This window comes from Enhydra lutris, unplaced genomic scaffold (genome assembly GCF_002288905.1).
Source record: "Enhydra lutris kenyoni isolate GAN:26980312 unplaced genomic scaffold, ASM228890v2 scaffoldscaffold19, whole genome shotgun sequence".
Classification (NCBI taxonomy): Eukaryota; Metazoa; Chordata; class Mammalia; order Carnivora; family Mustelidae; genus Enhydra; species Enhydra lutris.
This window is the reverse complement of record NW_019154103.1, coordinates 7228992-7251691: the sequence shown is the minus strand read 5'-3', so window position 1 is coordinate 7251691 and position 22700 is coordinate 7228992. Positions and strand designations below refer to the sequence as shown.

General features: G+C 39.1%; 1 protein-coding gene across 6 annotated transcripts; it reads right to left on the bottom strand.

Moving 5' to 3' along the window:
* Window positions 1-33: 33 nt before the first annotated feature.
* On the bottom strand, window positions 34-10984 carry LOC111148413 (zinc finger CCHC-type containing 9). 6 transcript variants are annotated; one of them, XM_022504940.1, is made up of 6 exons: window positions 10908-10984; window positions 9333-9742; window positions 5484-5634; window positions 5174-5266; window positions 2940-3008; window positions 34-1684 (listed from the first exon to the last, which is right to left on the bottom strand). In XM_022504940.1, the coding sequence occupies exons 2-6, from the start codon at window positions 9714-9716 to the stop codon at window positions 1566-1568; spliced, it is 816 nt and encodes a 271-aa protein (XP_022360648.1). In that variant the 5' UTR covers window positions 9717-9742; window positions 10908-10984; the 3' UTR covers window positions 34-1565. The 6 variants fall into 6 exon arrangements, with proteins under 6 accessions (XP_022360648.1, XP_022360644.1, XP_022360645.1 ...); XM_022504936.1 differs by having other exon boundaries at window positions 9333-10580; window positions 10908-10971; XM_022504937.1 differs by lacking the exon at window positions 10908-10984 and adding an exon at window positions 10413-10792.
* Window positions 10985-22700: the final 11716 nt, after the last annotated feature.

Here is a 22700-nt window from a genome sequence, read left to right as displayed (position 1 = left end):
AACAGAATATTTTTAAAATGTAATAAAATATTTCGGATATTATTTTTCTGATACACTGATATGTCAAATATGTATTTTCCCCTCAAGTCTCATCTCCATCCTAAAGCTGCATTAGAATGCGTGTGACCTTGTTTGTCTTCATCACAACCATAATCCCAAGTACCTAAAAGAGTACCAGAAACACAGCAGGAACTGGAGAAAGATGCAGTGGATAAATAAAGTTAATGTTTGCCTTCCTCACTTGAGGAGACTTTTGACTCTCCAGAGTCTTTGGCACCTCATAGGACAGGTGAAATAAATCTGGGTGTGTTTGTACTAAATGTCTAAGGCAGTACTGCTGCCCTCTTCCAGCTGCACAACTTGTGTGATTTCTTTTAAATGGCACTCCTTTCTGGAAGGCTGAGCTATATTCTGTCCTGTTTTCCTCTCATATCAAAAATAAAACAACAGCTCCTATTAAAACTAGAACTGTTGAGGTATGCAGACATTAAAACAGAGATAAGTGTTTCTTTTCTTATTTGGTAAATATTTTGCTTTTGAAGCATCAGTGACTAATCGCAGCTGTTTCCTTTAGTTACAAATGTATCCAATCAGGTAAAATTCCAAATGAAACACACAATCCACTGGAGTCATTCCATTAAACAGTACAATGGGAGCCCTAAGCCTTGTGAAATATATGTATTAAGTATGCATGTATTCATCAAATCAAAGAAGCTAATGGGTCTCTGATTAGTGTTCTAACTCTATTACAGTGATAGTTGCATTCTCACCTGGACGCATCTAAAACATGTGAACAAAATGCTGTTAAGTGTAATATACAATCTGTTAAGTGACATCATTCTGGCAGAATATCTGAAACTAAATTTCGGCTAGAATTTCTCTCTTGAAAATCAAGAACAAAGAAGAGCTGCTGTTAAGGTATTCTTCTATTTTACCTCAATAATTTGTACTTCTTTATGTCAAAACTAAAATAAATATTAACCAAAATTAATCTTATCTAGACTTCACAAAAGATGGTATTTCCAAAGGGTTTGTACCTGGACATAAAGAGAGGATGGCTAGTATAATCCAGAATCAGGTATTCAGAAAAATAAGTAAATAGCAAATGAATTTTTATTATTTTAAAAATATAGTGGATTTTGTGGCAATTAATAAATTCATAATAATAAGGTGGTGTTTTGAACAAAAAAAACAATCTAACTAAAAATTCAATTCCGAATGCCAAGCAGTAAAACTTTATGTAGGGGTGGTTCACATTAATACATAGTTTTTAAGAAAAAGATGATTGTTACAATCAAGCATATAACCACTTAGTTATACCTAAGTTCTGTTAAAAATGTTCTTTTAGAGAATCCAATTCTAACGTCTTCTACTTCTCCAGTGATTTTCTCCAGTGATAAAAGCACTCTTTAATGGACAGCACTCAGGAAACTATGCGACCATTCCCTGATCATACTGGTATCTACAACACAGGTCTCCAAGGGAGCCCAGCTCCAATTTGCGAAGTAGGCCCAGTTCAGAATATTTAACAATGAGGTGGTAACTAATGACAGTACTAATCATTATCAGAAATTAACAACTTTAGGTATCTTTGTCTTGGGTTTTTGTGGTTTAGGTACATCCAAAATTTCTTCATAGTCGGCGCTCATTCCCTTTGCCAAGCGACCAACCGTGACCATTCGATCTGTTAAGGAATGGAAGTTAGAATGTAAGAAAAATGGTAATCAAGTACATCCCTGTAGTTTGGAACTGGCTGAGCAAAGGAACTAGTTTTGACATGAATAATCACAAAGAGGGAAGACTCCCATCACTAAAGGAGAGTGAGCATTCTGTAATTGATTATAACCCTTGATTTCAGAGTACCGCAGGCAATTTCTCATCCCAATTAGGGAAATGCAGCAACTGCTTTGCAATGCACAAATTGATGAGAAAGCTCTTTCATTCTTTCCCAGAGTTCATCATTATAGAGTCAATGAATTCCAAGAATCTGTAAACAGTATGACTTATGAAGCATCGGTTTTAAATGCACAGGATTCCACCTGTGAAATTATACAACATCTGCTTGTCAGTCTTGTCATTCGGGAAATGGCAACCCTCCCAGGAGGGAGGATTCAAATTCCACTTCCATCATTTCAGTCCTCCTGCCTACAATGTAGTAAAGACTGTCGTCTTCTCTACAAGACCGTAAATAAGAACTCTGGGTTTTCAAAGGTAAATGTTCAGGTAGGAAGTAAGAATGAGCAGATTTTGTGTAGTACTGTCACTATTTGAGATAAAAAGAAATGTGCTTTTTCCCTAAGAAGTACTACTTTTGCCCTCTTGTCTTTCTTCCACTCAAGATTATCATCATTCCAATCCAGGTAAACTAGTATGATAATCACATCCACTTCCCTCACATACATATAGTGAACATTTTTGAAGTTTTGATGACCAACAGTAGTATTTCATTAGAAAGAAAATACAACTGGCCTGATGATGTGTACCTAACAAAATTTTAGTATTTTTGGCTGTTTTTGCATTCAGCTCTGAATCCTTCAGATATAGATGAAGCAAACCATTTGTGAGAATGCTCAATCATAAAAATATTGAGTTATTTTCATATTTTTTATTTCCTCTTAGTGAATCAGTATTTTTCTGTTGGTGACAGAACTGGCTTTATTATTAAATTCATTAGTGGAAGTTAAAAATGTGTATAAGTAAGATGCTTTGTAAGATGAGGGTCCTCTAGGGCTTAGTGGTCACCTTTTCCCCACCTGACAGTACCAGCTACTAGTGCTCAGTTACGACTGCATCTACTCCTGACAGAGAAATGACTAGATTGTCACTGCAGCAAGAAACCAGGTTGTCTTAAAATTAGTGGCACCTCAGTATTAACAAAATTCAGCAAAAACACAGAATAATAACCTCAGGCCTTCTAAATAGAGGCCCAGAGATCTCACCTGAATTCTGGCTCTCAGGGCAATCTTTCTTAAAATGGTCCACAGAGCCACAGAGTCTGCAGCAACCACCTATTAAAAGAACAAAGTCACTGAAAACCTCTCATACTTACAAGGGACTGTAATGTCTCAAAGCATTTTTCATATCTTATTTGGTCCTCACAGCCTTGTCAGTGCACAGGGAGGTGGAAACAGGAACACAGGTAGGTGCCACCATTCCTGTTAATAAGTCCACTCTCTGTCCTTTTGATCCCACAGAGCCCTAAACTGTACCTATCCACTAGTTCTTGCATCTGGCCTTCAGAGGAGAAGAGGGACAGAGAGGAGGGAGATAATGGAAGAAGGTACTTGTGCTCTGGAGTGTCCAAGAGCCACTGCATAGAAGATCGTAACTGTGGTTACATAGGCAAAGATTTGTGAGCTGTTGAACCTGTAAGCAAAAGTCGTGTCCTGATGCATTTTTTCGAGGAGGATGTCCATATTTCTTATCAAATGATCAATGACCCCAAAAAGATTAGGAGCCATTGCTCATCTGTACAGGTCAGATGGGGGTGATCAGTTACAAAAGGAACCAAATTCACTTTTGTTTTAGTGCCTTCAATCTGCCAGGCACCCTAACACTAATAAAAATGCCTGTCTGCCTACTTTAAACAACATTCCAGGACTGTGAATTACCACACATGTAGTTTCTGAAATTAATCTTTCCCTTAATGGTCAAACACTATTACTTAATGGTCAAGCATTATCATGACATGCTTATAATGTGAAGTGACTTACCCAGAAATATGACATTATAGGATGTAAACCTGGCTGAATTCTCACTTCTCTGTGATCTCTTCTTTCCTTTGCTGCACTTTTAAAAAACATCTAATCATTTTGCATAACCATCCAAAGCCATCTTTATCATCAGTCATGTCATCAGACCTGTGTCGTAAGTTTAAAACAGAAAGGCACCTGTGGGCCTTTTCCAGGGCCAGCTTCTTTACTGTTATAGATGCCAGAGTGAAATGGGAGAGGGACACTGAACAGTAGCTCTTCAGTACCATAATTCAATCAATACCATAATTCATCAAATCTAAGACACTGAATATAAGCTATATCATTATTTAAAAAAAAATAATTTTTGGGCACCTGGGTGGCTCAATGGGTTAAGCCGCTGCCTTCGGCTCAGGTCATGATCTCAGGGTCCTGGGATCGAGTCCCACATCGGGCTCTCTGCTCAGCAGGGAGCCTGCTTCTCTCTCTCTCTCTCTGCCTGCCTCTCTACTTGTGATCTCTCTCTGTCAAATAAATAAATAAAAATCTTTAAAAAAAATAATTAAAAAAAAATATTTTTAAAAAATAATATTTTAAAACCTCTCAGGGAAAAAAAAAAAATCCCTGCCAATTACATGGCACCCACCACTGGTAAGATATATTCTGAGTTCAGAGACATTAAAATGTGAGAAAATGTACATCTTAGAATCAAGGAAATATAGTTTTTCATCTCCATTTAACAGGCAAGGAAACTGAACTGAGAGAAATAACAGAACTCAGCCAAAGTCCCACTAGTGAGTGATGGTACTAGAGCTATAACCCGTCAGCTTGATTTGAATGCTGTGCCTTTTCACTGGACTTCTCCCATGCGACCCAGGACATGACATACAAGACGTATCTGGAACCTGATGGCATCAGTTAGCACATAAGCACCTTACTCATAGTAACAGAAAATTTCCTCCTTAAAGCTTCGGACATCACAGACTCTAAGGAGCTTAAGATGTTAGTTGAGCTAAAGATAAGAGAGGTACATGATCCCACGCTAGATGATTACCCAAGGAAAACATTCAGAAACAAAGATTACAATACATATTGAAGAGTGTCTACCAGCCCGTCTATCCAAAATGGTATGCTAACCTGTGATTAAATCCACAACACTATTTTTTTAAATCTTATATTAGCTTGAGATATACCCCCTTTGCTTCTGTTGTGTTTAAAAGTAGGTATTTATAACATACTCTCACAAATGATGCTGAAACAAGCAAAAAGCTTAAAATATATACTTTAGCTTTTTGTCTTGATTAATACGTCATATTACACATAAAGTCCAGTACATAGAATAGAGTTTGATAAAAACTGAAATTCTTAAGGTTTTGTTTTTTGTCCAAGAATTGATTCAAGAGCTAATTAAGACTCTACGTTAAATCACAACTCTGCATTCTAACTCACCTTTTCTGACATATAAGGGTAACGGTACTCACCATCAGCATAGAGTCCTTTGGGATTATCAGGACAGGATCTGGATAGATGCCCCATTTCCCCACAAACAAAACATTTTGCAAAAGGAAATTCACCTGTAAGGATCAACATTTTCTGTTAAGTTGGCTAAGTACAGAACAAGTCATATAATTCATATTATTTTAAATAATCTGGAAAAAAAACCCTTTTTTATACAACTTAAAATTTAATCTCAATTTCAAAATAATAAGTGGCATGCTCATGACAAACTCGGTCCCCAAAAATCCCACTTGTGACATTTACCACACTAAAATCAATAGAAAGAAAACATACCAAGAGCTGGGTCTACTTTGGCTTTGCACTTGGTCATTTCATGCTCTGTGGACCCACACCGATAACATATTCCAGTTCCCATATCTTGATTCTCAAGGGCAGCTGGGCAATCTGCAATCCCATGGCCAGGTTTTCTACAATGGAAACATACCTGGGAAGACAAAATGTGAGTTTCCACATTACAAAACTACACTGGCTTTATTAATTCTTGAATTCAAAAATATCTTTAAAATGTCTTTCGTTTGTTATCTAGCTCTTTTTAAAAAAATCTCAATGTTTTATCTGTAGAAAAAAGTTGTTCCATACATTCCTAAACAATAAACGTCATTTCCAGGAGAGGGTCTCAGCACTTTTGAAAACCATCAATCCATAAATCCATCAATCTCAGACACAAAGTTAAAAATGGTTTCATAGAAACTACTTAAATGAATTAAGCAAATATGGACTATTAATTTCATTAAGGGGATGTCTTTTCTAGAAAAACTGAGTTTTCTGTGAAAAATAGAAAATGACCATAAAAATTATCAGGCATAATTCATACTGGTACTTACAAAGTTCATATAATTGAATACATTTGAGTCAAATGATGCCATTTAAATTATGATTCAAATTATATTTCATACCAAAAAATGTATCTTATAGTTTTCATAACTTTAATGCATAATCTTTAATACTCAGAATTAGGTGTTTCATTTTTAGAGTATGTACACAATACATTTTTTAAAGATACTTATTTATTTTACAGAGAAAGAGACAGCGAGAGCAGGAACACAAGCAGGGGGAGTGGGAGAGAGAGATGCAGGCTACCCTCTGAGCAGGGAGCCCAGTGTGGGGCTCGATCCCAGGACCCTGGGGATCATGACCTGAGTTGAAGGCAGACACTTAACGACAGCCACCCAGGCACCCCTACACAATACATTTTAAAAGAATAATTATAACATGAAATATCTGGCTCCAACATAACACTAAATAATTATTTGGTCGCTTTACATACTACCTACTGATGTGCAGAATAGTTTTTGCTGTAATGAATAAGAACAATAATCATAATCAAATATGGTGGATACTCAAAGATATGTAAACTATTTTATATAAACTGAAAAAAGGTATATATATATATTTCTTGGACAACAAATGGTTTATTTTTTCAAAAATTTTTTTGAAAAAAGGGGCGCCTGGGTGGCTCAGTCACTTAAGTGGCTGCCTTTGGCTCAGGTCATGATCCCGGGGGCCTGGGCTCCTGGGCTCCCCCTCACTGATCCTGCATTGGGCTCCCTGCTCAGTGGGGAGCCTGCTTCTCCCTCTCCCTCTGCCTGCCACTCTGCCTACTCATGCTCTCTCTCCTTCTTTTGTCAAATAAGTAAATAAAATCTTAAAAAAACTTTTTTTAAAACAATTTTTTTTAAAAATAAGCACAGGATTTTTAAAAAGCAAATTAAACAGGCAGATAAAACATATAATATATTGCAACTGTGTCCTCATTTTTTCCATTTCATAACATACTGGAAAAGAATGAACCCCTTTAAATCTTCACTAACTTTTACATTTAGAATGAGGTGGCCCAAACAAAGAAAATGCAGTTTTATACAGGTTCAGGAAAAGCTAATGGCTAAAAACTAGATCACCATAAGAAGAAGACCGGAAACCCTGGTGAAGTCAACATGGTCTCTAGTAACATGACAGTTCACTGATTAGGTTTTTACCTTTTTTTTTTTTTTTTTTTTAGATTTTTTTTATTTATTAGAGAGAGAGAGAGAGCACGAGGTGGGGGTGGTGCAGAGGGAGAGGGGCAAACAGACTCTCTGCTGAGTATGGCACCCTACACGGAGCTAGAAGCAGGGCTCCATCCCAGCACCCTGTGATCATGACCTGAGTGGGTCAGATGCTTAACTAGCTGAGCCACCCAGGCACCCCAGGTTTTCACCTTTAAAACCCAATTGTCATCAAATGCAAATTTTTTTTTATTTTTTTTCAAATGCAAATTTCTTGAATGATCCTAAATTTAACTTAGATGGGACTATGGACAGTGAACATCATAAATTATCTTAATTTATTAGCAATTAAGAATTGATGCTCAGACTGAACAAACTACATACTTTTAAAATATATGCTTTAATAGAAAGCATTTATTTTTTCTTGAAAACCAATGTCTTTCTCCCTTAATTACAAATATAAAACTTCTCTTAAAAGGTCACAATATGGGGGTGCCTGGGTGGCTCAGTGGGTTAAAGCCTCTGCCTTCGGCTGAGGTCATGATCCCAGGATCCTGGGATAGAGCCCTGCATCGGGCTCTCTGCTCAGCAGGAAGCCTACTTTCTGTCCTCTCTCTCTCTGCCTGCCTCTCTGCCTACTTGTGATTTCTGTCAAATAATAAATAAAATCTTTAAAAAAAAAAAAAAAGTCAATATAAATGTTTCAAATACTATGCAATTCATCATAGTGCTTATGTCAATGAAATTATCTTTAAGTTACATTACCTTTAAGTTAAATTAGCTTGATAAAAATTTTTTTAGATTTTATTTATTTACTTTAGAGAGCGAACACACATGAACAGGGGGAGAAACAGAGGGAGAGGGACAGACTCCTCAGTGAGTGTAGAGCCTGACATAGGGCTTGATCTCATGACCTTGAGATTGTGACCTGAGCCCAAATCAGGTCAGTTGTTTAACCAACTGAGCGACCCAGGCGTCCCAATTAAAATATTTTTAAATAATGGTACAATTTAAATAAAGCTATCCTGATCCAAATAAAAATGATTACATTTTCTATCCATATTTATTCATAAGGAATGTTTGACTAGCATTATCTCTAAATGATTATCTGCAAGTATGTATAAAACTAATCCTGCAAATAAAAATGAAGGTGTAAATTGATAACAAATACTGATTTTTATGTAGCATCTTACTAGAAGACTTGGAAAATTCACTTAGAGAAGGGAAAGAATTATATGAAGTATTTCATTTCCTACGTCTGACAGTTTAAAAATCCAGGGGTGGGCAAAAGAAATCAATGTGCAGCCCCCAACATTCCTCTGAGTAGTATGGAGAAGGGATGGAGCAATGACTAGGAACAAACTCAAGGGATCTTAACTCTATTACTCTGCTCTGTTACTAACTAGTGTGAGTCTTATTAGACCTCATTCCTGTGCCTCAGTTTTTCATGCATAAAGACAAAAAACATCCTTTCCAAGTAAAGGGAACCACACATATTTAACCTGTTGCACTTAACCCTCCACCTTACTTTTTTTTTTTTTTTTTTAAATGCCTGTTTAAAAAGAAGCTACTGGAAGGCAGGAATAAGAACATAGGTTTTGAAGTCAGACAAGCTCTTGTTTGAATTTCATCTCTGCTACTATACTAGCTATGTGGCTGTCAGCACTTTTTTACATCTGCCTGTACATCAGTGTTTTATCCGCATATGAGACTAATGCTACTATCTTTATAGTGTTGTTGTGATAATTAATCACATCAAGTGCCCAGCATACAGGAAGTGCTAAAAAAGTCCTAATGTGGGGCACCTGGGTGGCTCAGTGGGTTAAGCTGCTGCCTTCAGCTCAGGTCATGATCTCAGAGTCCTGGGATCGAGCCCCGCATCGGGCTCTCTGCTCAGCGGGGAGCCTGCTTCCTCCTCTCTCTCTGCCTGCCTCTCTGCCTGCTTATGATCTCTCTGTCAAATAAATAAAATCTTAAAAAAAAAAAAGTCCTAATGTTATTACTAGCCTTCAAAAAGATGCTTTATAAATCTAGTATGTAAGAGCATCAGATTCTGTTAGAATATACATTGTGTGAGTATATGAATAATAGTTCTGACCTATATAAAGTAATATTTCAGTTAAAGTAATGATCTTACCATTGCATTTTTCTTTGCTGCTTGTCTTTTTAGTCTTCTTCCTTCCCGTCGACTATCCTTCTTTAAAGCAACTGCAATTTCTTCCCTTACCTCCTCACTGTCTGCTGCTATCATCTCTCCATTATGAACTCTCTGTGAGTTTTGTCTTAGGTATTCCATGAATCCATTTACATCTTCATTAAAGTACTCCTTTTTCTTTTTGTTCTTTTTGTGTTTTGCTTGGGGAGCATCATTTTTAACGGAGAGCCTTTTGGCTTCAAGTTGTTTACTCTTTGGTAGATTTTGGCTTTCTCCCTCAAAGGACCCCTTCTTCATGTCCTCCCATGATGTTGCAGCCAAAGGTCTCTTGTTATGAGTGGTAGTAACTCGGGCCCACCTGGTCATGATTTCATCAGCGGTACTTTATCAAGCTTTAAGACAAGCATGGATGTTAGTAACCATTAAAAAAAAAAAACAAAAACCACTAAAGATCCACACTGTATCACATTATGCCCATAAGTTAAAGCCTTAATTATTTAAACACTTCATTTAGATATCTGTATATTTAATTTTATAATATGCGGCACAGATATGCCTGTAAAATAAATCGACCCTTACCAAAAGAGCTACCACACCAGTAAAACAAAACAAAAAAACCCAACACATATATAAATGCTTAAAACTGTAAAACATTTGATGAAGTAACCAAATTACTTTGTAAAATTTGAATCACAAAGTAATACAGTGAATGAAGTTACTCTTCCCAAATTCTGCAGTTTTCCTGGCTGTTTTCCTATCTGTTAAGTCCCAAGGCTACTTTCATCCCACCTTCTCGCTGAGTCAGTTCAGTGCAAACAATCTGCATAGCAAATTAAGTACACAGAAATCCTGTCCTTTGGCGCAAAGTTTGCCATTACAACCCTTCCCGCAGATTGATACGTAACATATACAAAAGGGTTTGTTTATGGTCACGTAAGGATGCTGGGTCTTCTAGCTCATCAGACTATAAACCACTTCGAGCCCAGTGGTTTCCAATCATTTTCAATTACTGAGCCGCGCCCCTTTGGGGGCGGCATGCCGTTTACCAAACAGGGTTAAAACCTCTCAAGTCTCGTGGTTAGAAACCTCCCGGAAACACACGCTGAAGGGCGGAGCCAACGAGTCACTGAGACGCTACACACTTCTACACCCCGCGCGCACACGGCTCACTGCAGATCCTGCGACTGTCACAGTAGGGACTGGAGCTGTCCAAGAGGTGCATTATCCTTCCTATGAGGACAAGGAAAGGGGGAAGCTCTAAGTATCAAGATGTAGTTGGGGGAGCCCACTGGACACCGGGTCCCGGTAGGGCTGGATGCGCCAGCCCAGGCGGCTAGCACCCGACCGCTGAGAGCCGACCCCGCGACGGCACCCTCGGCGGGCCTCGGATCCCGGCACTCCAGCCCCATCTGCCGTTGAGAGCTGTTGGGGGCCCAGCAGTCAGTCTCTGCGCCTTCCCGGCAGGTCCCTGGGAGCGAATGGGAGAAACACACTGCACCGGCCGGGGTGGGGGGTGTCCCATGGTCCTATCTCGCTGAGCCGCTCGCAGCTACTTACCGCGCACGAATCCTCCAGGGCAGCTGAGTTAGCCAGCCAGAGAAGCCCGCCCCCGGCGACTGAGTCTGCACTCGGGATCGGAAATACGTCCCCGAGAGTGCGTCACTTCCGGCAGGCTAATGTGGGGCGGGGCACGTGTGCTAGTTAGAGTTGCTCTCGTGGGCCGGGGCGTGCGGCTGAGTGAAAATTTGTGGAGCGCCGAGGGTTTGAGGGGTGCAGCGCTGCACAACGGGGACGCAAAGATGAAGAGTGCTTAATCCGTGCTGTCCGGAACCCACAGCTCAGTAGAAGAGCTGCATGGCAGCATGGGGGTGTGGTAAAGACTGGAGAAGGTGGCCTTTGAACTGTACTTTTAAAATCATTTGGGGGTGGGAATGAGTGAAGGGCTTTTCAGGTAGATGTAAGGTAAAAGTCTTAGCGCAGTAGTAGTGGGTCATTCTCCTAGAAATTAAAAAAAAAAAATTAAAAAAAAAAGATATTTAGGGCCCAATTGAGAGGAGAGTGGTGCCTCGTGATCCTCCTGCCTAATGCTAGTTAAGCCTTCAACTGAAAAAATTATACTTTGTGGCCAAAGAAGTTCTCTTTTTAAGAGGAAAACCCTAGTTTGTTAATTTATTATCTCAAATCTTTTTCAAACAGCTACCCCCACCAGTTGTACTTAGTGGGGACAATGGCATTGTCACATCACTTCGTTCACCAAGTTCGCTACTTCCATACCTATCATCATGGTCGATCCATCTTGCCCCTTAACTATCTTTCCACTTCATCTCTACTGCTCCTCCCTTGTCCCAGGTTTCATCCCATCTCACCCGGATTACTGGCAGATGGTCTGGGCATCTACTTTTTACGCCACTTCCTCACCCATTTTCATTTCTTAGCAAAGTGAATTTTTGGAAGTGTGAATCAGGGGTGCCCGGGTAGGTGCCATTGTTAAGTGCCGACTCTTGGTTTCTGCTCAGGTCAAGATCTCAGAGTCCTGGGATCCAGTCCTGAGCCCTGTCTGCCTCTCTGCCCCTTCAGCTCCTGCTCTCACTCTGTCTCTCAGGTCAATAAGTAAATCTTTAAATAAAATGTTTTTTTACTCTTCTGCCTTAATCCCTTCCATAGTTTCCCATTGATCTTTTTCTTCTCTCTCTCTGTCTCTCTCTCTTTTAAGAGATCTTATTTATTTTAGAGGGCTTGGGGGAGAAACAGAGGGAGAGATGATCTTAAGCAGGCTCCATGCCCAGCGCAGAACCCCAGGCAGGGCTCAATCTCATGATCCTGAGATCATGGCCTCAGTCGAAATCTGGAGTCAGACGATTAATGCACTCAGCCACCCAAGTGCCCCTCCCATTGTTGTTGTTTTTTTTTTTAAGATTTTTATTTATTTATTTGACAGAGATCACAAGTAGGCAGAGAGGAAGGCAGAGAGAGAGGAGGAAGCAGGCTCCCTGCTGAGCAGAGAGCCCGATGCGGGGCTCGATCCAAGGACACTGGGATCATGACCTGAGCTGAAGGCCGAGGCTTCAACCACTGAGCCACCCAGGGGCCCCCCTCCCATTGTATTTAAGATGAACTTCAAACTCCTTGAGTTGGAGTTACTTCACTAGTCTCTCCCTGTACAATCTCCCCTTCTTTGACCCCGGGGACTTTCCTCAATTTCTCAAATGCTGTGCGTACCTTGCAGTCTCCAGGCCTTTACATATGCTGTTGTCTTTGCACAGCACTTTTTCTTCTTTCAGCTAAAGTATTTACCCTTAAAGTCTTTTTACATTTTATTTTTAAGTAAGCTTTCCTATTCTGCTCCCCTGCCACCCAAATTAGACCAATCCCCTCTTGTACACTCGTGGCAGTCTTTACTTAAAACACTGCTCAAATTAGTAATTACATAATAATTGTGTAATAAGTTGTTTATTGTATTCCCATTGCCTGGTATACATAGTTGGTACTCAGTATGGTTTTGTTAGACAAAGAATAAGTATGCTGCAATGCTTGTTAAAGCAAACTGGGAAGTGGCCTGATTTTCTTTAGGAGTAAAGATTAAAGTCAATGCTGTAGAAATAATGGAATTTGGTATGGTGAATATCACAAATATTCTAGGTTTTATGGTGGCGGGGGGGGGGGTTGTAAAAGAAAATATTCCTCCAGCTCTTGAAGAGAGGGAGCTTTCTAGTTGTATGATTATCCACTTCATAGCATGTTCTCTACCAGCTGGCTTCAGGTTCTAAGCAAACTAGGGACATTTCATAAAAAGGTTTTCTTTTGTAGAAGCAAGTACTTGCACATAATGGAAACCACTAGAGGGTGCATTCAACTAAAACTTGTCTTTTTAGTATTATGTTGAATTTTAAACTGTACAAAGTTCATTTCCTGGTAGTGAAGGAACATAATCTCAAATTGTTTTTGTGTAAGTATATCAAGTGAAGATTAGTAATTGAGTAAATAAATGGAGGTCCTTTGGGATTCAGAAGAAAATATCACTACTAATAACAGCTAACTTTCATTGAACATTTTATAGGTACCTAGCGCTGTGTGCTGAATGTTCTTCATAATTGCTTACTTCACTCTTCACTTCATCCTGAGAGGTAGGTACTACATTTTGTCCATTTTACAATGAGGAAACAAGCTCTGAAAGCTGAAGTAACTTACCCAAGTTCACACATCTAGTAAGAGGTAGAGTTAATGATTTGAATGAAGATATCGATTCAAAGGTGTGGGCTCTGCTACATTGAAATACTGTAGGAGATTGTTTGCCTGTTTGAACCTTCTTTGAAATGAAGACTTTATTTTCTTAGAATGTACTCAGTTTTACAGTTGATGGGGTTATCTTTTTATTAAATTTGAGCCATTCGTATATTATTGAAATACTACAGGTATGCTATTTTCATAACAGTATTATCCACGGGGTAAATTTTTTTTCTTTTTTTTTTTTTAAAGAGAGCATGCACACGCAAGAGGGATAGGGGGACGGGGACGGAGATGGGCAGAGGGAGAAGGAGAATCTCAAGCAGATGCCACGCTCAGCCCAAAGCCCAGTGTGGCTCTCAGTCTTACAACGCTGAGATCATGACCTGAACCGAAATTGAGTGTCCGATACTTAACCAACTGACCCGCCCAGGTGCCCCTCTACAGGGTGAATTTAAGTGAGGAGCTTAAGTTTTGGTTATGAAGGATCAAAGTACCTCATTTTTAGAAAATTCTCAAGTGTATTGTACATCAAAAAAGGATAAAAAATATACAAAGTAATTATCATGTGAACACTACCCAGTTTAAGAAACTACCTCTTGCCAGATATAGATTTAAATTATATTACCGTAGTTTTTTACCCAGGCAATACATTTTTATGTTTCCAACAAAATAGTTATGATAGCAGATTTCTGTAAACTGTCTCTCATCCTGATAATTAGAAATTTTGAGCAAAATAGAAAAAACAACTATGTGAGGACTCTGAAGAGTAAGTAAACACAGACCCTTGTGGAGGGGAGTCAAAATCCATAAAAGCAACCAGCACATGGGTGAGTATGTGTGTGTGTCTTGGCCCTGAGAGTGGGTCATAGTCACAAAATGCATGAGCATCTAAAACTATAATTGAAATCCTGCCATCATTTTACTGGCTGGAAGAACCAGAGTGAAAAAGCATGTAACAGCCACACCTCTAAAGTGAGGGGGAATCCTGGAAGGGAGAGAGCCATAAAAAGGATTCTTCTACTTCTGTATGTGAACCCATGTGCTAACTCCTGACCCCACATGCACAAGACAAACTCAGAGGCTTAAGGAAATGAACTGAGATTGGAATGGACACCTATAAAAAATGAGACAAAGCCTGTAACACAAGTCTAAAAAAGTTAATTGCCTACTAAAAAAACTTTTTTTTTTCTGTAAGGTTTAGAATTGAGAGTATATACAAAATAACATCCACAATGCCCAGGATAAAAACCAGGATGTAAACTTACACTGGTTCAGTGGTACTTTGAATTCTGGTCTTCTTCCATAATTTGCCTGCTGCTTTTTATTTTTCAAGTTCTCCAATAGCTGATCTATGTGTTATGTTTTATTGATGCATTCAGTGGGAGACACAGGGTGGAGTGTGCTTATTCCTTCTTACCTGAAATTGGAAGCACTCCCATTAGAATTTTGAATCTTACTCTTGTCTAGCTTGTCTCAAGAGGTGATTGGCTAGACTAGCTAGAGGTGCTGCAGGAGTAGGGGTGTCCAAGGCCCAGCCTCAGGGAGCTAGCCCACTAGCTGAGTCATACATTAGGGTGAGCAGATTCAAAACAAGCTCTTTAATTGTAGAGTATTTGTAATGGAGGATAGCAAATCTAGAAAGGTTAGCTGGGACCAGATTTTGCCAATTGATGTGTTTTTTAATTTTAATTTTTTTTAATTTTTATTTTTTTCAATGTTCCAAGATTCATTGTTTATGCACCACACCCAGTGCTCCATGCAATACGTGCCCTCCTTAATACCCACCACCAGGCTCACCCAACCCCCCAGCCCCCCACCCGCCTCGCTTCCAAAACCCTCAGTTTGTTTCTCAGAGTCCAGTCTGTCATGGTTCATCTCCCCCTCCGATTTCCCCCATCTCCCTTCTCCTCTCCTTCCAATGTCCTCTTTGTTACTCCTTATGCTCCACAAATAAATGAGACCATACGATACTTGACTCTCTCGGCTTGGCTTAATTTCACTCAGCATAAGCTCCTCCAGTCCCATCCATGTTGACACAAAAGTTGGGTATTCATCCTTTCTGATGGAGGCATAATATTCCATTGTATATATGGACCTTATCTTTATCCATTTGTCCATTGAAGGGCATCTTGGCTCTTTCCACAGTTTGGTGACTGTGGCCATTGCTGCTATGAACATTGGGGTACAGATGGCCCTTCTTTTCACTACATCTGTGTCTTTGGGGTAAATACCCAATAGTGCAATTACAGGGTCATAGGGCAGCTCTATTTTTAATTTTTTAAGGAATCTCCACACTTTTCCAAAGTGGCTGTACCAACTTGCATTCCCACCAACAGTGTAAGAGGGCTCCCCTTTCTCCACATCCTTTCCAACACTTGTTGTTTACTGTCTTATTAATTTTGGCCATTCTGAGTGGTGTAAGGTGATATTTCAATGTGGTTTTGATTTGAATCTCCCTGATTGCTAATGATGATGAACTTTTATTCATGTGTCTTTTAGCCATTTGCATGTCTCCTCTGGAGAAGTGTCTGTTCATGTCTTCTGCCCATTTTTTGACGTGATTATCTGATTTTGGGGCATTGAGTTTGAGAAGTTCTTTATAGATCTTGGATACTAGCCCTTTGTCTATAGTGTCATTCGCGAATATCTTCTCCCATTCCATGGGTTGCCTCTGTTTTGTTGACTGATTCCTCTGCTGTGCAGAAGCTTGTGATCTTCATGAAGTCCCAAAAGTTCATTTTCACTGTTGTTTCCTTTGCCTTTGGAGACATGTCTTGAAAGAAGTTGGCCAATGTCGAAGAGGTTACTGCCTATGTTCTCCTCTAGAATTTTGATAGATTCCTGCCTCACACTGAGGTCTAAAGAGTTTTTTAATCCCTGAGAGTTGTGAGGCTGCACATGAGAATTTCCAATTATATGTAGATCTATAGAAGTACATACCTTTTAAAAATCTTACATTCTTGTTTTCCAAGTCAGTAAACTAAATGTCAGAGAACTTAAGTGATTGCCACACTACTAGTGACAGCTTTATTACCTGACATGCACATGGAGATGGCCCTGTGTTTTTATTTCATTTGCCATGTTGGTTTTCTCAGTAACAAAGTTATAAGGAGTACTGCTTTATTTCAAAGTGAAACAAAAAAACAGTATCTGAAGTGTTTAACAGGAGAAACCCATTAGTGGCAGCTGCTTGAGGTCACTAAACAATAGGGAATGGGAATACTATGACATTTGTATTCTCCCCTGAAAAAGCTTAAATCTTTTTCATATTCTTTGTTTAAATATGAGTAAGAATAGCATTGTGAATATTAATCACAAGTGATATGGCTCTCTGACTCTAATCTAACCCTCTTCTGGTTTATCTCTCAAGTTCAAGTTCCTAATCATGCTTTTTAGTGGCAGCGACAAGTGCTTCAAATGAATACTTAAACCTAAATTACATGTAAGTGGTAAGATTTCCAAGCTCTCTTGTCTGAAAAGGAGTACTTACTTCTGCTTCTCTTCTTATGTCTGAGGAAATGCTACCTGATTTGGGCCCCGGATGGTCCCTTCAAAGGGAGCAGTGGGAGGTCTGTAGTTATAGATGGAATTCTATAAAATGAGGCAGGTGAGGAAAAACCATTTTTTGATCTCTCCTGTATGCCAGTACCTTCTTAAATGCTAGACATATAAAAATGACAGAGTGCTTGCCTGTCAACAACCGACAACCTGTGAGGGTGAGATACACAGACTGGTAAACCACTGGGAAAGAAGTAAATGAAGGAATTACATTAGTAGTAAAGATTACAGATAAATTCATTCTTCCGGGAGATTTTAGGAAGCTTCACAATAGATTGTGTTGCAGAGAACTGGAGAGGGGAATGAGGGAGGTGATGGGGAGGCGTCGATAGAAAAAGAAATAATCGATGTAATCATGATCTCCAGTAAACTGAAATGCCTTGTGTAAATGAGGTGTGTGCACAGAAGGAAGGAGAAGAACTTAAGGTAATACTTCATAAAGGATGAAAGTGAACAGAACCAAGTGACCAAAATATATAGTACAGATTTAGTAACTACCATAAGAAATCTACCTATGATTCTCTGGGTAAAAAATAATAAATGACTTAGGATGAACTAATTTAAGAGAATCACAAAGCTAGCCCTCCAAAAGGTTTGGTATAGAAAAATAAGTGGGATGAGTACTGGGTGTTATGTGCAACTGGTAAATTGAACACTGCCTCTGAAACTAAATATACCTTTTGTTTGATAATGGAATTTGAATACTAAGAAAAGAACTGGTCATGGGAAGAGAGGTCCCACAAATATTTTAGGAAATATTTATGGACCAGGAAAATGTATAAAGTGATATTATATATATTCTGGAAGATGTGAACCTAGGGTGGAGAGCTCCAAGAAGATGAATTTGGGCATAGTCCATACCCCCCAGAAAAAACACTTAGGCCTGTAATACCCCACAGAATAAATGGAATTTATTGGAATTGTGTGCATATGTGCCCAAGGCAGCTCAATATGGAAATCACTAGCAAGCTTTCAAATAGCACATTAGTTGCATTGAGTATATGTTGCTTTTAGATAACTACACAATGTGTTTTGGAGCAGGAGAGCAAACCAGATAGTGGAACTTCTTTTAAACCAGATTGTACACTCTTCAGTCTGCAGGTGTTGCTACTTTTCCTGTATTGGGTCTTTGTCTTAAAAACATATTGAGGATGATGGTGATGGTTGTAGAGCACTGTAAGTGTGCTTAGTACCACTTTATACTTAAAATGGTAAATTGTATGGATGTTTTACTACAATTTAAAAAAGAAAAACTGATATTTAACCTTTAACAGTAGTACTTTCATCTTGCTTCTCTTGAAGTTCATTTTTACATCTTTTACTATTTAAGGAGCTGTTCTTAAATTTAAGAATCGAGTTGTTATTTGCATGTAATTTCCCTTTCTTATAAAAAAAAATCAGTTACCATTTTGAATTTAGAAGGCGATTTTTGTGAAGAACAAAGCATCTAAAAAAACCCACTATGTATTAAGCATTTTGTGCTCTAAAGCTTCCCAAATAGTTAAGAATGGTAGTACTCATTACATACTAGTACTCATGAACAGTAATAGTCCTTTACACTTGGGAAAAAGTAAGATATGGAGAGCATAACTAACATTAAATCTGCCAAAACTGGATCCAGGATCTAAAATGTCTGGTCCCTTTCCTGTACTCGGAGATATGGCCATGTCCCTTCCTGTGGTTGCCTAATAATTCATTCTATTATTTTTCAGGTTCATACTAAAATACACATTGATACCTGGAAAATACTCATCTGCCCTTCCCAGTTTAATATTCTTCTGAATCTCCTACTGCCTTCCTGTTTGGGGGTGGTTCCCTTCCCCATCCCTCACCAGCCCCCCAACACATACTCATGATGAATATATTTCTAGAAAAGATGAAAAATAGGAGCCTTATTGGCTTGAAAGTTCCTAGCAGCTTAAAAGAGAAAAAAAAAATCTCATCAGTATAATGAAAATGTGGGATCTGAGAGAGAACAATTGTTTCGTGTCTGTTAGCCCCCGCCCCACACACACAGGATGGCAAAAGACAAATTGATCCGTCTTAAATAAGCTAAAGCATTAGACCATTAAGTGAATGTTGAACTGTGCCAGGGAGTGTGTTGAATATAATTTGTTACTTCAAACCTTTAGTAAACTTTTTACCTGTTTTACAGGAGAGGTGATAGCACTGTCAACCAAATTGTTGTCAAATGAATAAAGTGCATAAAAGGCTTTAAAAACAACCCTCTTTTACTCATTAAAGTCTTCTAGTGCTTCATTAATTCTAGTGGTATAATCTGGTTCTGATTGAAGTGCACCGGAATGTAGTCAGTGCCTCATCAGCACTGATGAGTTCTCAGTAATTCAAGCCAAGATGGCAAATCACATGTCTGTGTACCTCGACTCCATGCGTGTTTATCCATGTCTTCAGCACAGCTTTTACATCCCAGAACCCGCTGTCTTCTTTCTGACCTCACGTATATTATGCAAAAGAGATTGCTATTTTCAGAGCTGCTTTTATGCAAGTTCTGTGCAAACAGATTTCGTAGAAATGCCAAAATAGAACCTGTCTTCCCCCATCTTCGGATTCAGTATACAGAGCACCTATGTAAGTCAAAAGCATTTTTGAAAAGTAAGGAGTCTGGTGTATACGTTAAAAAGTAAATGACAGGCTCAGTTCACTGTATTTCCACTGTAGCCCAAAGATTCATAGAACTAATTAAAAATTTTAATTCAGATATAATTAGCATACAGTTTCAGGTGTCTAATATAATGATTGAGTGAGTCTATCCATTACTCAGTGCTCATCATAAGTGTACTCTTAATCCCCTTAACATATTTCACCCATTTCCCTTCCCACCCCACCTACCTCCCCTCTGGCTACTACCGGTTCTCTATATTAAGTGTCTGTTTCTTTCTTCTTTTTTCCCCCTTTTTCTTGAATTCCACTTAGAAGTGAAAACATGTGGTATTTGTCTTCCTCTTGCTGAATGATTTCACATAGCATTATACCCTCTAGATCCATCCATGTTGCAAATGACAAGATCTCATTCTTTTTTATGGCTGAGTAATGTTCCATTGTATATAGCTACCCCATTCTCTTAAATTCTGCTTTTACAGTTCCATAATTACATCTCTCAAACTGATTTACTCATTGTCAAGTATAATTTATTCTTACAGAAAGAATAGATAATTATGGTACACCTCCTTAATCTTTGAGGTATTTTTTATCTGGTGTGGGTATTTTCACAGCACTAGGATAAGTGACTCCGTGAACATATGGGCCTAAAGCAAGATACGAAACCGTCTAACCCTGTCCCTACTGTAGAACAAAACAATAGCATTTAGACACTCGTAGCAATTGGGTAGGGCTTTCTTCAATGATATGACACATCAGATGTGACCTCCCCCTTTTCTAGGTTCCATGATAACCATTTGCCTTCTCTTCATACAGGTTCTTTATAGAAAAGATAAAATATAGTTAATTTGGCTTTCTTTTCTGAATCTTTTGATTGTAGACTTGGCAGTTCTTCGTTTGGTCTTCCAGAGGACTAATCTTCATTATGTGCTGATTTTTCTAGTTTAATTCTCAGATGGCAATTGTAGCTTTTTTTCTTGAGGGTTTTGAGGATCCCTCATATGTGCTCTGTTTCTCAACAGAAGTATAAGTATGGGTCTCTACATATATAAGAAAAATAAATGCGGTTGGTTGTCAAACAGCATGGGTTTGGACCGCATGGATCCACGTATATGTGGATCTTTTCTATACAGTACTGTAAATGTATTTTCCTTAATGATTTTCTTGACTTTTTTCTAGCTCACTTTATTGTAAGAACACAGTATGTATAATACAAATACAAATATGCGTTAACTGACTATGCTATCAGTAAAGCTTCTGATTAACAGTATACTATCAGTTACGTTTTGGGGGATCAAAAGTTATATGTGGATTTTTGTGTGGGAGATCAGCACCCCAACCCCCACATTGTGCAAGGATTGACTGTATTTTTAATATTGAGAGATGGTGAGTATTTGATTTCTCCCTTAAATTTTTAAAAAATTTTATTGGGGGGGGGAGAGAGAAAGAGAAAGAGAGAGCACAAATTGGGGGGAGGGGTAGAGAGAGAAGCAGACTCCCCACTGAGCAGGGAGCCTATTGCAGGGCTCGATCCCTGGACCCAGGGATTATGACTGGAGCCGAATGCAGACACTCAGCCGACTGAGCCACCCATTTCTACCTTGATTATTGAATTAAATACAATAGATATTGCATTATTTATACCAGTGTTTTCCTCCTTTAAAATTAATAGCTATATAGCTCTTCACATTAAAAATTAGGCTTTATTCCATTTAAAATTTTTAAAAAGTTGTTATGAAATACTTTTTTTTTTGTTTTAAGATTTTATTTATTTATCAGAGCAAGAGCATGCACACAACAGGGGAAGCAGCAGGCAGGGAGAGAACGAGGCTCCCTGCAGAGCAGAGAGCCTGATACAGGACTCATGGGACTTGATCCCAGGACACTGGGATCATTGACCTGAGCCAAATGCAGACGCTTAGCTGACTGAGCCACCCAGGCGCCCCTGTTAGGAAATACTTTTGACATACAGAAAGGAATCAAGATTTTGTGTGGGGACCAGCAGGTGAGAAGGGGAATCATCATTGTAAAAGGGATAATCTATCCTGACAGCAGAAGGAGGTGTAGAGCTGCTTTTTTCACAATGGGATGGGGAGAAATAGGTGTGGAACCCAGATGATCCACTTGGACACCCCCTGGTACTCCTTTGTATTATTGTAACAAGGTAAAAACAGCCCTAACCCAAGAAGGTTGTAATTGCCAAGACCTTGGGACTAAAGGTTTTGCTCACAGTGGAAGATAAGGCACCAAGGTCAGCCAAGGTGGTAGTTGAAAATTAGGGAAATACAGAAAGGATAATGGAAGAGGCTGAAGAGAAATGCCAGTTGGAACAATGGGGGATTTAGTTCATACCACTAACCCAACCACCCCCCCACCCCACATTTTCTGAATGTTCCTTAGGAAGTGAGATCCATGGAAGCCACAGGGAGCTTGTCCTAGAAGTCTGTATGGTACAAAGAGTAGATGGTCATAGCCATGCAAAATTATCACTGAGATCTCCCCTTGCAGGGGATGTAGTTGACAACTCCAGGTTGACCCCTCTGGATCAACCATCATGTTCCTCCTGAGTCCAGGTTTCCCATGCTCTGCTTTCAGCTCATGAATGAGCAAAGCCCATTCCTGCCGTACGACATGCAAGACTTTCCTAAGAGGCATGAAGACCCCCATGGGCGTGCACGAAACTTTCCTGGGCCTGCATTGTAGTCTGGGACTTCCTTTCTTCCCTCTCATTTCAGTATCATGTTCTGAACAGCTCTCCCTTTCTCATATTCCCTCCTACAAGTAATCATGTTGAATCCTGCCATGGCATCTGCTTCCTGGTGGACCCTGATGCAATTGATAGTCTTGTTTCAGGCCCTTGGGTTCTTCCTGACACTTTGTTCACTTGTCCTATGGAATACTGAGAAAGGAATGTTGTAGATTTGTCTATTTCCTCTTAGTTCTATC